This window comes from Ascaphus truei, chromosome 8 (assembly GCF_040206685.1).
Source record: "Ascaphus truei isolate aAscTru1 chromosome 8, aAscTru1.hap1, whole genome shotgun sequence".
Lineage (NCBI taxonomy): Eukaryota > Metazoa > Chordata > Amphibia > Anura > Ascaphidae > Ascaphus > Ascaphus truei.
The window spans coordinates 52,548,591-52,564,767 of NC_134490.1; the positions used below are offsets into that span (position 1 = coordinate 52,548,591).

General features: G+C 45.6%; 1 protein-coding gene across 1 annotated transcript in view; it reads left to right on the forward strand.

Annotated features, from left to right (window-relative positions):
* LOC142501712 (inactive pancreatic lipase-related protein 1-like) overlaps positions 1-16,177 on the forward strand; it is a 148,975-nt gene that overhangs the window by 129,276 nt on the left and 3,522 nt on the right. Inside the window, exons 5-7 of the mRNA XM_075611993.1 lie at positions 2,100-2,234; positions 3,922-4,030; positions 5,116-5,235. Coding sequence (XP_075468108.1) covers positions 2,100-2,234; positions 3,922-4,030; positions 5,116-5,235 — 364 coding nt within the window. The remainder of the gene's footprint in view (positions 1-2,099; positions 2,235-3,921; positions 4,031-5,115; positions 5,236-16,177) is intronic.

A 16,177-nucleotide genomic window follows, 5' to 3' on the forward strand; every position in this document is an offset into this window, starting at 1 on the left:
CGCGCTGACAAAGCGCTTTGACAGCGCGAAACGCGTTAGAGAACCTCTCTCACTGTAGCCCGGTCTACTTATGCCATAGATTAAAGCATTTTTAACTTGCCACAAGCCTCCAGCCCTTTATTTTTTCTAGCAGTGCTCCACCATTCTTCTCTACTTGGATTGACCTATACCGGAAGGAGGCACGCTGATGATTCGTGAGTTAACTGATTGTGTTTCCACATTATGCAGTTTATTATTGTATGACTATATACTTGCTCATGCCTAGGGATTGAGGTGTGTTGTCCCATTAGTGGGTGTGGGGTGTGCTCTCTTCATTGAGTGCACTTTTCACACACTCACTGTGGGGCTTCTGTACCATTATATTGATATCCCATATTATGGCTACAAAGTGAGCATTAAAGCCTGTTTACTGCACATGCATTCTCCTGAAGTTATACTCTCTCCTGGACTTTAATGCTATATTGCTAACATCACCCAGACATTAGTAGCACCTATCGGGGATTCATTTCCCATATCTACTGTACACTTTGGGGACAATCACTGGTGGTATCAGGTTGGGGCCTATATTACTGTGGAGTACAGGGTACCGATATTATTGTGTTCAGTAAAGGTTGTTAGTATATACTGTACGAGTGTGTATTATTGGTATTGTTCCTGTGAGGGGCTTATCCCACCCCGTTGGGATCCCTTGCAGGTGAAGGCGCTGTCACCAGACAAATCAGGTATACTGCAGGCTCCCAGCGGAGGCTTAGGCCTCCTGCGAGTCACAGGTAACGCACCACACACAGCAGCCACCATATCTTCCATAGGGTGGAGGAAAGGGCGATATATATACAATTAGATTGTAAGCTCTTCGGACGTGACTCCTTTTCCTAAATGTTACTTTTATGTCTGAAGCACTTCTTCCCATTTTGTGTTATTTTTATTTGTTATTTATATGATCGTTGTGTGTATTACTACACACAAGCGTTATATATTTTAAATCTTTTGATTAGTGTTTGAATAACATGAAATAATACAAATACAATAATTCATTAAACAATACTTATCAATAACTATTATACCCCTACACTCCCACAACTCTCTCCTCCCCCCCTCACCATAGCTCATATATTATATACTGTAAGAACCATGCAAAAACACCAGATATTGCCACACAATAAAAAAGACACCATCCTGCTATTGGACCTCTCAATTTCAGAATAAATAAATCTATACATTTATATGAAGGGAAAAGAAGAAAATGTTTTATCATTTTTATATTCTATATACTATAACTCATCATCTGGTCTCGTTATGGTAGAGTTATGTATCTCCAAATATAACAAGAAAGGAAACCAGATATCTCCCATCCTCTAGTCAACCATTGTGTCATATTTGGTGCCAATACAGTACATTCTTCCAGTTTGAAGCAATGGACAATCTGGCGGCTAATAGTAAATGTGTGATTAGAAAACTGGAGTTAGATTTAAGGACATGCTTTTTATCCACATCTACTGCACCCAACAAAACCACAAAAGTATCCAACTGGAGACTAAAACCAGTAATTTCCTTTATGATTTCTAAAACTTATATCCAAACAGTTTGTATTTTAGGGCAAGACCACCATATATGAAAAAATGAATACAAGAAACTAAATTTTTTGAGGATATTGTTACTCTTTCTACATCTACTTCAGGTCTTATATCATCGATCTGCAATATACTTATTCACATCTATAGTAACATACAACCTACTGTAAGTACTTCTCAGCTTGGAAAAAAGATGTGGGGTATACAATTTCGGATACTCAATGGTCTGAAATATGGTCTAGAGCATCTTCATCATCCATTTGTACTCTTAATGGCGCTATATAATTAAAGACATACATACGTACATACAGTACATACAGTACATACAAAATATGCTGTGTTTTTTTGCTATAATAAGTTTATCGTATAATAGTCATTGATCCATTAACCTTTTCACTGCCAAAGTAGGTTGCGATGCATAGCCGACCTCCCTGGCAGAGATTGTATTGAGCTTATCAGTTAGTGCAAACTTGTTAAACACCCCAATATTTTATTTAATCTTAATTTAATCTTTCTGTGTTCTTCCAGGTTTTGCTCAAGGTGGAAGATGTAAATTGTATCGCTGTGGACTGGAGTGGTGGATCTCACACCGATTATCCACAAGCTGCAAACAATGTCCGTGTCGTGGGAGCAGAAGTGGCCTACTTTGTTGACATTCTTTCGGTAAAATAACATTCTAGAAATAGTCACCGTTTTTGCGTTTCCTTTGAATTTGAACCATGACTATGAACACTTCTTAATCACACTGCAGCCTAGGAGACCTGCAGCCTGCTGCAGAGAATATGCATTTAGGCCAAAACCCTGGTGCATGAGTGCGCAGCAGGGGCTCTTCTTGCTGGCTTTTCACAGCAACTTGTTTTTCTGACCATTGGCTATTTACAAGAGAAAAAATTGTGGCGCTGTCTCTAGAGATAGGAGAAGCCTTTTCGCCTCCGATCGTGAATGGCGAGGATTTTGGACATTTGTGGCTGATGAAAATGTTACAAATGTGCCCAGGTTTGCCAGGTCACCAACATGAAATTTCCCAAGTAAAGCCCACATGATTCGCCAAATTTAGCAACTGTGGTCCCCGAATTCTGCAGGCTTTTGCAAAACATACAAAAGTGGCAGGTGTTCTGATTAACAAACATTTTAAACATTTTAAACATGTTAACCACTGTGTACTTGTATGAATTGTTTCCTGGTAAACAGTGAGAAACTGGACTTCTTCAACAACTGTAGCTGTCTCTGGGAGATTCTTCAGTACTGACAGGAGTCTACCGCTATGATTTTTAATCAATACATCTCTTTTCGAATGGTCACGTAGTCCAGCTTTGCTTCCTTCGGCTGTGCACTGGCTTTTCCTCCGTGGAATTCTCGTCTTCAGTACTAACAGACAATTACCTCTTTACTGATACACAATGTAAATTTAAAGTGTCTATCCAAGCTGGCAAGTGTTTTGCCATTTTTTTTTTATAGACAATTGAAGTAGGGGATATCTGGAGCTGGAACCCCTTTACTTTCAGCTCTGGGGACCGCCTACTTCCGGAGATATAGACCACGATAGTAGGTGCCGGTATCCGCTCTGCTTGGCTAGCAGGTTTCATGTAATGGCCGCTTTTCAAAGCTCCAATGCCCTGCGGGCCAATAGGAAGCCGCAATGTCATCAGTGCATCTTTCTATTGGTCCATGTGATATGGAAGCTTTAAAAAGCAGAGGGATTCTGGCACTCTGGCACTCTACACATACTGTATCTCTGGAATCAGGGGGTTCTCGCAGGGCTGGCCTTACGGCAAGACGAGCAAGGTGACCGGCCACCTTGGGCCCCACGCTCCCTCCTGTCTCTCCTCTCCCTCCCGTCAGCGCCGGGATCAAACTTTCACCCGACCGGAGGGGGGAGCTGGAGCAAAGAGCACAGGGACCCCCGGACTGGCAGAGAGGTGGATGTGGGGGGATGGTTTGTTTGGTTGGTTGTGTGTGTGTGTGTGTGTGTTGCTCTTATCTTCTCCTCAGCGGTTCGCCTCCAGCGTTGTGTTGCCATGCCAAGGAATGCGTTAATACAAGAAGTTACAAATTGTAACTGCATACTATACTGTATGTACTGAACTGTAATGGACTTTCCCATTACTGTGCATAATTTTGTCCATTTTCTAACATTAAAAAAGTCAGGTTTGAGACGGGTAAAATTCCCAAGATAATAATCTGGATCAAATAGTTAATTGTAGGAAACTGGATTAATACATTTCTTATATTTGAATCAGCTGCATTAGAAAAGTGTGTTTGAACTGATACTTCTCCCCCTTATAATTCCTTAAATTGCAACCTTTGCTACAGTAACTACTACAATTTAATGCAGTTTTTCTATTATTAGAAAAGTTTTGGCTACGCCCCTTCCAATGTCCATTTGATTGGCCACAGCCTGGGTGCACACGCTGCAGGAGAGGCAGGGAAGAGGAAGCCAGGCATCTCCAGGATAACCGGTGAGCAGGGAAACTTTGGGAAGGAGTATGTTTGTTTGGCAGAAAGGACCTCTTCATTACACAAATAGCCCTAATCCCCCCCTTGTGTGTTAAAACATCAACCCATGCCTCAGCTCACCGCACCCATTCAGTAGCATGAGACGGGCAGTAAAACTGAACATTGCTATAGGGAGTGGCTCAGTGAGTAAAAGACACTGACTGGCACTGAGAGTTTGAAGCAGGGGAGCCTGGTTTAATTCCCGGTGTCGGCTCCTTGTGACCTTGGGCAAGTCACTTTATCTCCCTGTGCCTCAGGCACCAAACACATAGATTGTGAGCTCCACGGGGCAGGGACCTGTGCCTGCAAAATGTCTCTGTAAAGCGCTACGTATAACTAGCAGCACTATACAAAAACATGCTATTATTATTATTATTATTATTACTTGCAACTACCTAAAGCTGCATTTAATAACAAAATAGAGCATCCTTCAATATTGAAATAGTCCACCATGAACACTCTGCCTTGCTTCCTTCTCTCCCTTATTACCATCCTGAAGCTGTTCCAGTGGGGCTACGTTTTGGGCCTAACCACTGTAGTATCAACCTACGGTACATAACTGATTACTCATTTTGCCCTACTTGCATTATAATATAATTGTGGCACTACTATCTAGTGCAGGGGTGGCAAACTCCAGTCCTCAAGAGCTGCCAACAGTTTAGATTTTCAGGATATCCCTGCTTCAGCACAGGTGGCTCAATCAGTGGCTCAGTCATCGACTACACCACCTGTACTGAAGCAGGGATATCTGGAAAACCTGACCTTTTGGTAGCACTTGAGGACTGGAGTTGGCAACCCCTGATCTAGTGTAATTTGGCCTGAACATTTCTGCTTAAGAAATACATTTAAAATGCATATAAGTATATCTTTTTTACATTTAATACTGGAAAAATTGTAAATAACTGAAGTACTGAATACCATTTATAAATCAGTATGTTTATGATGTAAAGCCAGACTGGCACACAGAATACTGATTTGAAAACAGTATTCTCTTTCCTGTCACAAAAATAGACTTGTCTGTTCAATTAATGCATTTTTTAATCATAAGGTCTTGATCCAGCTGAAAATTATTTCCAATACACACCAATGGAGGTCAGGCTGGACATGTCCGATGCTGGTCTTGTAGACGTCATCCACACTGACTCTGGTCCTCTGATTCCTAGTTTGGGTGTGTATGTTTTTTTTAGTGCAGAACTATTACCCTGTTGTAGAAAATTAATCCTATTATTATTATTTATTTATAACACACCAACATATTCCATAGAGCAGTACAATAGGGTTTGAGGATGAAAACAAAAAAATATCAAACATTAACACACATCATTACAGTAGCTAAAGAGGGTCCTTCTCCAATGGGCCTTCAAGCTATAAGGAAAGATAAGTTAAAGCATAAGATACAGGGCATAAGAAGGCTGGCGTGTTTCAGATAGCTGCTTGTTATTTGAAGGAGTTGGCGAAAAAGTACAGGAAAGTGGGATTGTGCGGAGGTATACCTGTGAGAGCAGGTAATGTGTGAGGGATGTGATATGGAAAAAGGGATACCTGGCGCTCAAATTGTCACTATGTCCATAGGAAACCGATATAGGGCCTCATGCAGTAAGCGGCGGAAAGTCACTTCTCGCCCGTTTCACGCCAAAAATGCATACCCCTATTCAGTAAGGGGCGAAAACTTGGCGAAAATAAAAAAAACGCTAAGGTGTTTGGCGGTTTTTTTTCTCCGCCATTGGCGCGGCAAAAAGGCACTTTTCGCCGCAACTAGCCATTTTTTCAACCACGCTCAATTCTAGTAGTGGCGAGTAGCTTTGCGCCACTCTAGAATGGCGTTTTTCACGGCAATCCGGCACGCCACAAAAAGTAGGCAAGTTGCTGGTGAGAGGCTGCAGATGAGCGGCGGATCGGCACTTAGAAAAAAATCAGGCCTTTTTCCTGCCTGGGATTGATGCCGGGGGTCTCCGGAGCTGATACCATTAATACCAGCACCAGAGCCCCCCGGCATGCATCCGAGGCAGGAAAAATGCATGTAAAGCCCACTTCATTACCTTAGCGGCTAACCGCTAAGGCAATGAAGGTGTTAAATCGCCGTGCCAGGTTTATTGTGGGTAGCGGGGGTGGGTGAAGGGGGTATTTGGCCCTTGTTGCTTGTTTAGGGCTTGCGGGGGTGTTGCGGGTGCACTTAACCCCTTCACGACCGTAGCGGTTATGTAATGTCCCCTAACCCCTTAATCAACATAGCGATTATTAACCGCTACAGTCATTAAGGGGTTAACCCACCCTCACCCACCACTCGGGAGACCTACATACCCTCCCCCACTAACCCCCCACCCCGTGAGGCCTAACCACCCTCACCCAATACCCAGCCGGGAGGTCTACCCATATCCTTGGGGCCAATACCCCTCCCCTCCCACAGTACCAACAATAAAAACAATACACAGCCCCACAATAAACATCATTCTATTTATTAAAGACATAACCCACCCCCTGTGCCCCGCCCATAAATATATGATTTATCGTTTTACATACAGGGTTCATACCCCAGGCCCACGTGAGTCCCCGGTGGGCCTGACGGGTCACCTCACAGACCTACAAGTTAGCAGCAACTTGTTTTATACAGGTTCTGGAGGCCTGTTGGTGGGCCCCGCCAGACGCCATGGCCCACCAGATGGTCACCGTGGGCCACAATTGGGTCCCCACGTTAGGCCCGCGGATGTCTGGGAGTCCCGGGTCAGACCCACAGGTGTCTGCGGGGCCTCGGGTGGTTCCCACGGGGGTCTGGGGACCCACGGGTGGGCACTACGGGTCCGCGGTCCCCCCACAGATGTGGGGCCACCGGTTCTTCCCCGCACACTACGGGCCACCAGCCTGATACCCGTGAGATACCCGAGAATACCGCAGGTGGTCTCCAGAGGTCTCACGCAGAACCAAAAGGAACAAACCCTGAATGTAAAATAAATAAACCTGACCTATACATTCAATACATCAATCCCTCCCCCACCCCATCCCCAACACATACAGTACAATAATGTGCAAAATAACTATTATCCAGATAGGGATAATAGATTATTTGCCCATTATTAAACACATTAACTAGCATATTAAAATAAATAAAGTACTACTGACCTCATCAATAAGAAGCCCCCGTCGCCAGCAAAATCCTTGTCCTCCGTTGCCCACAAAATACATAGCCAATACATTGCAATTACATTCAGATATCAATTAACCCCTTTATCACCTTATCGGATAATAACCGCAAAGGTAATTAAGGGGTTAAGCCACCCTTGCCCGATACCCACCCTTCACCCATTCATTTGTACAGTAGCTTCATCATGCAACTATATATATATAGGACAAAAGAGAGATGCACCCGCTCAACCTAGTGTGACCACTTGGGTCACTAGTACAGACTGGTGCAAAAGGGCAGGGAAGGTAATCAAAACACAAAGAACACTGTATGACGTAAGACACTGTACATACAGATAAGGCCCTATAGATGCACTCAAAATCTGAGGGAGAACACCCTGAAAAATAAGCAACACAACAGAAGAAATCTGGACCAAACCTAAGATTTAATGTATGTAGCCATGCATAATAATGGACTGCAGACATCTTCCCTGTTGGCAGTAAGCCCTGGTAAGTACAGGCATGCCAGCAGTAGTTATGGAGGTTTTCCCTCACACCCTGGTGAGGTGCCCTATGTATGGATGGGAGTGGATGCATGCTCTGAGTCCCTGGATAGTGACATCAGAGATGTGCCTGCCCCCTGAGGTATATAAGGCACAACACTGTCAAGTTAGTGTTGTTGTTGCTTAAGAGTTTGGCTCCTGTGAAAGGGATTGCAGGATAGCTTTGTGACCCTAGTGCTGTAACTAGTGGCACGAATATTCCAATCAAGCCTGTCTAGGCCACACTGTGTCCAGGGACCTGGCACAGGGGTGATTTCCCTACGGGGAGAGGGGATCCCACTCCAATTAGGAGGGCAGTACCTGGCAAAGGGACAGCACGGAGAAATGTGCGGCTAGAGCTGAAAGCTGCATGGGGCAGTCTGCTACATGCAGATCATCAATAAAGGTGCCCTTGTTAAAGATACCCCCACTGTGTGAGTGTGAGATTACTCTACAGGGTCAGTCACCACCGAGAAGGAGTTCCTAACCAGGACCATCTCCCTGCGGAAGCATAGATCCTGATGAGGTGGAGGCGCTGCACATGATGTAAGTAGGGCTCGCACCCACTACCTCAGCTACCTGTCCTGATGACATCCCCTAATACCATCAAGCGGGAGACTCAGAAGTCCTGTTACTTGCAGGTGCACCACCATACACGATCACGTAATGGGGACTGGTTAGACCACACGGGTCAATGTGAGATTGGGTGGGTCAGGCAGGAAGGAAGACCCGTTACATGTATAAATATGCTTTATTATTGATAATAAAATGGTTGGTACCGGAACATATAGTGAATGAGGTGAACTGAATGCAAAAAAGTGCTAGTAGGCAAAGTGCCTGAAGTATATCCAAAAATGGAACAATGAACGTAAGCACTATAAATCCAGAAAGCACTGAACCTACAGTATGCCTATGGTATAAGGCAATAGGGGCTAACTCTGGTGTGTGACGTCACTAGAACGCTATATATAATATATACACTCACATGGGACACTAAAGTGTGTATAGGCACATAATCACTGTCAATCATGCATCAATATATCTATCAATTTATTTATATATCTATATTTTTGAAACCATTGTATGTTTCTGTGTCTAGGGACAATCACATTGGACCTTTGGCCCGTCACTCCGCCTCAGGCCAATGAGATGGCTCACTTGGCCCACCCGCCCCCGCACACCTCTCATTGGCCGGTGTGGTCTAACAGTATATACACACACATATGTCTCACTCCTCCGGATTGCCCGCCCCCCCACGGCTCTCATTGGCCGTTCGCTCTAACCCAGGTGTCCCCAACCGCTGGCCACACTGCTGCTGCTGCTGCCTGAGGTGAGGAATCGCTACTGCTGGAGGGGGGCAGGGTTTGACCCCCCAGCTCTGTTTTTGAACCCTCCCCAGCTCCATTTTTGACCCCTCCCCCAGCTCCATTTTTGACCCCTCCCCCAGCTCTGTTTTTGACCCCTCCCCCAGCTCCGTTTTTGACCCCTCCCCAGCTCCGTTTTTGACCCCTCCCCCAGCTCTATTTTTGACCCCTCCCCCAGCTCTGTTTTTGATTCCTCCCCCAGCTCCGTTTTTGACCCCCACCCCCGACACACACAATGACTGACACACGGTGACAGACACACTGACACATACAGGGACAGACACACTGACACACACAGGGACAGAAACAATGACACACACAGGGACAGAAACAATGACACACACAGGGACAGACACACAGTGACACCCCCCCTTGCCTCCTGCCTTCCCCCCCGCCCCTGCCTTACCCCCCCCGCCCCTGCCTTACCCCCCCCGCCCCTGCCTTACCCGCCCCGCCCCTGCCTTACCCCCCCGCCCCTGCCTTACCCCCCCGCCCCTGCCTTACCCCCCCCGCCCCTGCCTTACCCCCCCGCCCCTGCCTTACCACCCCCGCCCCTGCCTTACCCCCCCACCCCTGCCTTACCCCCCTGCCCCTGCCTTACCCCCCTGCCTTCACCCCCCGCACCTGCCTTCACCCCCCTGCCCCTGCCTTTTACCCCCCTCCCGCCCCTGCCTTTCATCCCTCTCCCGCCCCTGCCTTTCACCCACCCGCCGCCCGTACTCCCGCCACCTCCCGCCTCTGCCTTTCACCCGCCCTCCCGCCTCTGCCTTTCACCCACCCGCCGCACTCCCGCCTCTGCCTTTCACCCACCCGCCGCCCGCACTCCCGCCGCCTCCTGCCTCTGCCTTTCAGCCACCCACCGCCTCACACCCCTGCGCCCCCAGACGCCGCCCTCACTCAACAGACACCTGCCGCCTCTCAACCACCCGCCACACTCGACAAACACCCACCGCCTCCCGCCCCTACGCACCGACATCACTGACCAGCCGCTGCATGCACTCACCACCCACCCGGCGCCTCCCGCCTCATACCCACCCGCCACACTCACACCCCTACGCACCGACATCACTGACCAGCCGCTGCATGCACTCACCAGACACCCGCCGCCTCACACCCGCTCACACCCTAGTGGGACTCCCACCCACAGCCAGCACTCCACTACCCACCAGCCACCAGTACTGAACACCCACCCGATGCCTCGCACCCACTCGCACCCTAGCGGGACACACACCTCACATTTTTACATCACTTATGTCACCAAAATATACATTGTACTGTGGTGTGTTCACAATAAACCATTTTTAAACAACAATATCTTATTACATTTTCTTTCATGTTTCTTTTCAACTATTTATAAATAATAATACCTATTACGGATTTACATCCCGGGCAACGCCGGGTATATCAGCTAATATATATATATATATATATATATATATACACACACACACACACACACACACACACACACACACACACACACACACACACACACACACACACACACACACTGAACCAATATACAAATAAATGTAGAAGGGTAATCAAAAACATGCTCTACTACAAATACCACTTCTCCATACAGAGACAGTACAATAAAATCATATTTCCTTAAAAAATCCAATCTCATCTTCCAATCAAAAGTTCAAATGCCAATCAAAAGCCTCGAATGCCAATCAAAACATTGCATTTACATTGTATACATGATGCATACAATCTATACACCATGTACACTCTGCCAATGAATGTTAACAATAACATCTTCCAAACAAAATACCAATACATCCAAACAAGTATACTATTTAAACCAATCAAGTAACCATAAATCAATTAGCATTCATTAATTAAATCACTAAACAATTTAAATTCCATCCATAACAATTAAACAATTAACTATTTCAATCATTAAACAGAACAAGTTATCCTCAGACAAAATATAAGTACCAAAAAGAATAGAATATACAAAAGCAAGCCTCATCCTGACCTAAAGTACACCACACAAGACCAAAAATTACATCTATCTAATTTTAAAATACATTACACACACATTTATGCATAGCAGCATAGCCAAAAACATTTTAAACACAGCAAAACAAGCTTTTAAAACAACATAATTTCTTACCCTGTATGTATATATCGATCTAGACATACATACATACAGTGGCAAGAAATGATGTACCAAAAAAAAAAACCACATGTAAAAAAACAAAAAAAAATGAACACGTTAAATAAAATACATTTCTTTTCTTCACTTACCATTACTTGACCCACTCACCGACTCCCGTTGAACAGCTTACTCTCGAACCAATCCACACACAGGAACCCATAAAATAATAAACCATAAAATAATAAACATTAAAATAAAACACCAAAACAATCTATGGGTCTTCTATTTGTAATCCATCTTCATCTGTATTCTTCTTTCTTGTATCTTCTTCCGCTCTCTTCCGGGGTCTTCTTGTCTTCTTCGGCCACGCCCTGGCCTTCTTCTGTAGGAGGTCCTTCCTCCTCGGCGTCTGCCTTCAAAATGAGACGACATAGGCTTTTATAGGCCTATGACATCACATTTTCGTCATATGGTTCCCACGGCCCTGATTGGGCCGTGAAAACCATGTGGTTTGGCCGAGAAAATAAAATGATGACGTCATTTAAAGGCAATGAAAGCACAGCCAATCAGAATGGCTGTGCTTCAATTGCCTTTAAGATGACGTGATGATAAGAAAGATGGCCGGCCTCACATGGTACGGTAGTCAATCAGAGCATGGGAAGTCTATCCCTATTCTGATTGGCTCTAGTAGACCATGTGACAGAGGCTTGGGGGAGAACGGATGTGACGTCATTAAAAGCCTGTCACATGGTACTAGAGCCAATCAGACGAAGTCCTTAGTGACGAAACGCTTAGGGCATTTCCCAAAGAGGCGAGTTTGTGGCTGACATTACTGCACGAACGGAGAGAGTACCTTGGAGCTGTTGCTATTTTGCTTGGGACTGCTGTCGCTTCCGGTTTTGCAGTTGCCTGCTGGTGAGCAGTGAGAGCTGTGGGAGGTGTATCTGGAGGGAGTCTCTGACCATGTTGCTTATTATTACATCATCTGGCTGCGGTGGCTCCAGTGCACCTTGCTGAACCAACGGATACACCAGAGGTGGCACCAACGGGACAGGCTGATACATTCCCTTCACAGCTTCAATGCGATTGAATATATCTCATAAATGCTATTATTTTTACTCTATTTGTCAGTGCGCTTTTTATATTTTACAATCCCATAAATACTGTTTTATACTTTTTCACACTAGGAGTGCGCCTGTTTTTTCTTCTTGTTTTCTGCAGATATCCTTGGGATTTGGTGATCCTTATATACGGGCAGCAAAACTCCAGTGGACTAAGTACATTTTTTGGAATTTCAACTGACATCTGGTTTTTATTTTATTTTTTATGTTTCATATTTTTTATTTTTGCTATAGATTACAGTTGTTTTTATTACAAATTCGCCCTTTTGGGGATTCTTTGGTCAATAGCCTTGTTAACTATCTGATTTACACAGCTGATTTATCCTTATCAAGCTTCCTAAGGCGCTACTCCAATTTTTTTTAATATATATTTCCAGGAGGAGATTAGGTGTGCGCGCACCCACCTGGCGTTCGTAGCAAGAGTGTGTAGGACATCCCAGTACCATCTCTCCACAGAGGCTCCATCGTGGTGACTACAAACGATCTTATATTCATGCCTTTATTTTACCTGCACATTGTAAGTGTCCGTGATTCATCTACACAACATTTTTAATATTAAATTACAATTTTACGCTATGGGAGCCGCGCTGTTTTCTTTTTGTTTCATATATATATATATATATATGTGTGTATATATATAGTTGCATGATGAAGCCACTGTACAAATGAATGGGTGAAGGGTGGGTATCGGGCCAGGGTGGCTTAACCCCTTAATTACCTTTGCAGTTATTATCCGATAAGGTGATTAAGGGGTGATTGATATCTGAATGTAATTGCAATGTATTGGCTATGTATTTTGTGGGCAACGGAGGACAAGGATTTTGCTGGCGACGGGGGCTTCTTATTGATGAGGTCAGTAGTACTTTATTTATTTTAATATGCTAGTTAATGTGTTTAATAATGGGCAAATAATCTATTATCCCTATCTGGATAATAGTTATTTTGCACATTATTGTACTGTATGGGTTGGGGTGGGTGGGGATTGATGTATTGAATGTATAGGTCAGGTTTATTTATTTTACATTCAGGGTTTGTTCCTTTTGGTTCTGCGTGAGACCTCTGGAGACCACCTGCGGTATCCTCGGGTATCTCACGGGTATCATGCTGCGTGGTCCACGGGGGACACCTGCGGGGAAGAACCGGTGGCCCCACATCTGTGGGGGCACCGCGGACCCGTAGTGTGCGGGGAAGAACCGGTGGCCTCACATCTGTGGGGGCATCGTGGACCCGTAGTGCCCACCCGTGGGTCCCCAGACCCCCGTGGGAACCACCCAAGGCCCCTCAGACACCTGTGGGTCTGACCCGGGGCTCCCAGACATTCGCGGGCCTACCGTGGGGACCCAATTGTGGCCCACGGTGACCCGCGGAGACCACATGGTGGGCCATGGCGCCTGGCAGGACCCACCAACAGGCCTCCAGAACCTGTATGAAACAAGTTGCTGCTAACCTGTAGGTCTGTGAGGTGACCCGTCAGGCCCACCGGGGACTCACGTGAGCCTGGGGTATGAACCCTGTATGTAAAAGGATAAATCATGTGGGGGGGGCACAGGGGGTAGGTTATGTATTTAATAAATAGAATGATGTTTATTGTGGGGCAGTGTATTGTTTTTATTGTGGGTACTGGGGTGGGGGGGTATTGGTCCCAAGGGTATGTGGGTAGGCCTCCCTGCTGGGTAGTGGGTGAGGGTGGTTAGGCCTCACGGGGTGGGCGGTTAGTGGGGGAGGGTATGTAGGCCTCCCGAGTGGTGGGTGAGGGTGGGTTAACCCCTTAATGACTGTAGCGGTTAATCGCTATGGTGATTAAGGGGTTAGGGGACATTACATTGGATGTTTTTATTGTTGTTTCTGTTTTGCAGCAGCGGATGGGGGCATGGACGGTGATGAAGATGAGGATGGCCTTCATCGTGGCAGCCGGACAAGGGTGAGTACTATATGTATTTATTGTATTGATTGTTCTTTATGTATTTTAAATACACAGGGGGTGTATGTTGTTTATTCCAATGTTTATTGGGGGCAATTGTCCCCAATAAACATGCTATTATGTCTTAACCCCTTCATTGCCTTAGCGGCTATCCGCTATGGTAATGAAGCAGCATTTATGTATTTTAATATTATTGTGCGGGAGCAGGGGGTCTCCTGAGCTGAACCGCATTGATTTCTGGCTCAGGGACCCTTGTTTTCCGAGTTACAGGCCCCCGGTTTGGGGCACCGGTGCCAGTGTCGCCGCCATATTTATTGCGGGCACGTCGCGTATGGGACGCTATAAAGATGGCGGCGACACTGCCACCCGATGGCCTGTAACTTGGGAAGCAGGGGGTCCCTGGTCCACAAAGCAATGCGGTTCTGCTCACTGTACACTATTATTAAAACTACATTCATGCTGCTTCGTTACCATAGCACATAGCCACAAAGGTAAGGAATGAGTGTTTATTGATATGTGTGTTTTATTCATACTGTAGATGTGCAGAGGGTCTCCGGAGTTGAACCGCTTTGGTTTTAGGTCCGGGACCCCCTGCTTCCCGAGATACAGGTGTCACGGTAGCTTATGACAAGATATAATGAACACCAAATATCTGGGTTGAACTGAACGAGGCTTAGATATAATAAAATATATTTATTCCTTAAAAAAGGTGAACACAGCAATATAGTACAATTAACAGACAAGAAGGTAACACTTACTTAGGGTTGGTGGGTGGAGAAGTATCAGCTAGCAATTCTCCAGCAATCCGGTGACATTCCAGGTGGAATCAGAAGCACAACTAAAAACTGTAGGGTTGACACAGTTTATATACCTGTGTAACCATATTCTTAACATTGAATACAGACTATTGGTGAACAATTATCTGTATCCAATCCCTAACGTGGAGACACAGATTAACCCATGCCCCCAAGTTAATTAGCCCATGTGTACTGGGACTCTATGGGTAGCCCCATAATTAAATCAGGGGCGACGACCAGTCTATCAAATGAAGTATCTGCATTGTTTGTAGGTGTAGACATAACACTTAAGAACCACTCCAGTTTGATGATTCTCCACCCTCAGGTAACAATTAGAGTGGCAGTCTGTTGATTAGTACTTGATCTGTTGATTAGTACTTCGTGTAAACAATCAGGCAGTTAACTTTTGATCACAGTGCTTAGGCTCAATCAGCCGGCTGCCCTTCATGACCTAGTAGCATAGCAGATGGAGTCTGCATTTTCAGGGCACATCCAAAATACCATACATATACACTTTAATATCTACACATATTAGTAAGTTCCATTCTGGTGGGTTCAGTGGGTCGAAATTTGCCAGTTCTTAATGCCTACAGTGACTCCACATATTGGCCAAATATCAACTCTCTGCGACCTCCAGAACTGGAGATACAGAAATGCACTTTAAAACATCTTTAAAATACAGGATTATAATGAAACATGGGAACAGGGGAACATACATTTTCATGACATGACAAGGTGTAAACCACCTTCCTGGACCGCAGTCCAGTTAACCCCTTGCCTCCCTGGGGAGGTCAGGGGGTGGCCATATGGGGTGCAACCCCTTTAATACCGGGCCAACCCCCTCTCCCTCTACAAAAGGCCCCTTTAGGGGGTGCCGGTATCCCTCTGCTTTGTTTACATTCCGCGGTCACGTGATCGGGACATTTAAAAGCAGAGGGATACCGGCACCTCATAAAGGGGCCTGTATCTCGGGAAGCAGGGGGTCCCCGGACCTGAAACCAATGCGGTTCAGCTCCGGAGACCCCATGCACATGTACCCTATGAATCAAATTGTATTTAAAATCATTTTTAATGTGCCGATGTTTGCGCAGAGAGAGCAGCGGATCTCTCTCTGCCGCAGACGCGTCTCGGCAGGGGACGG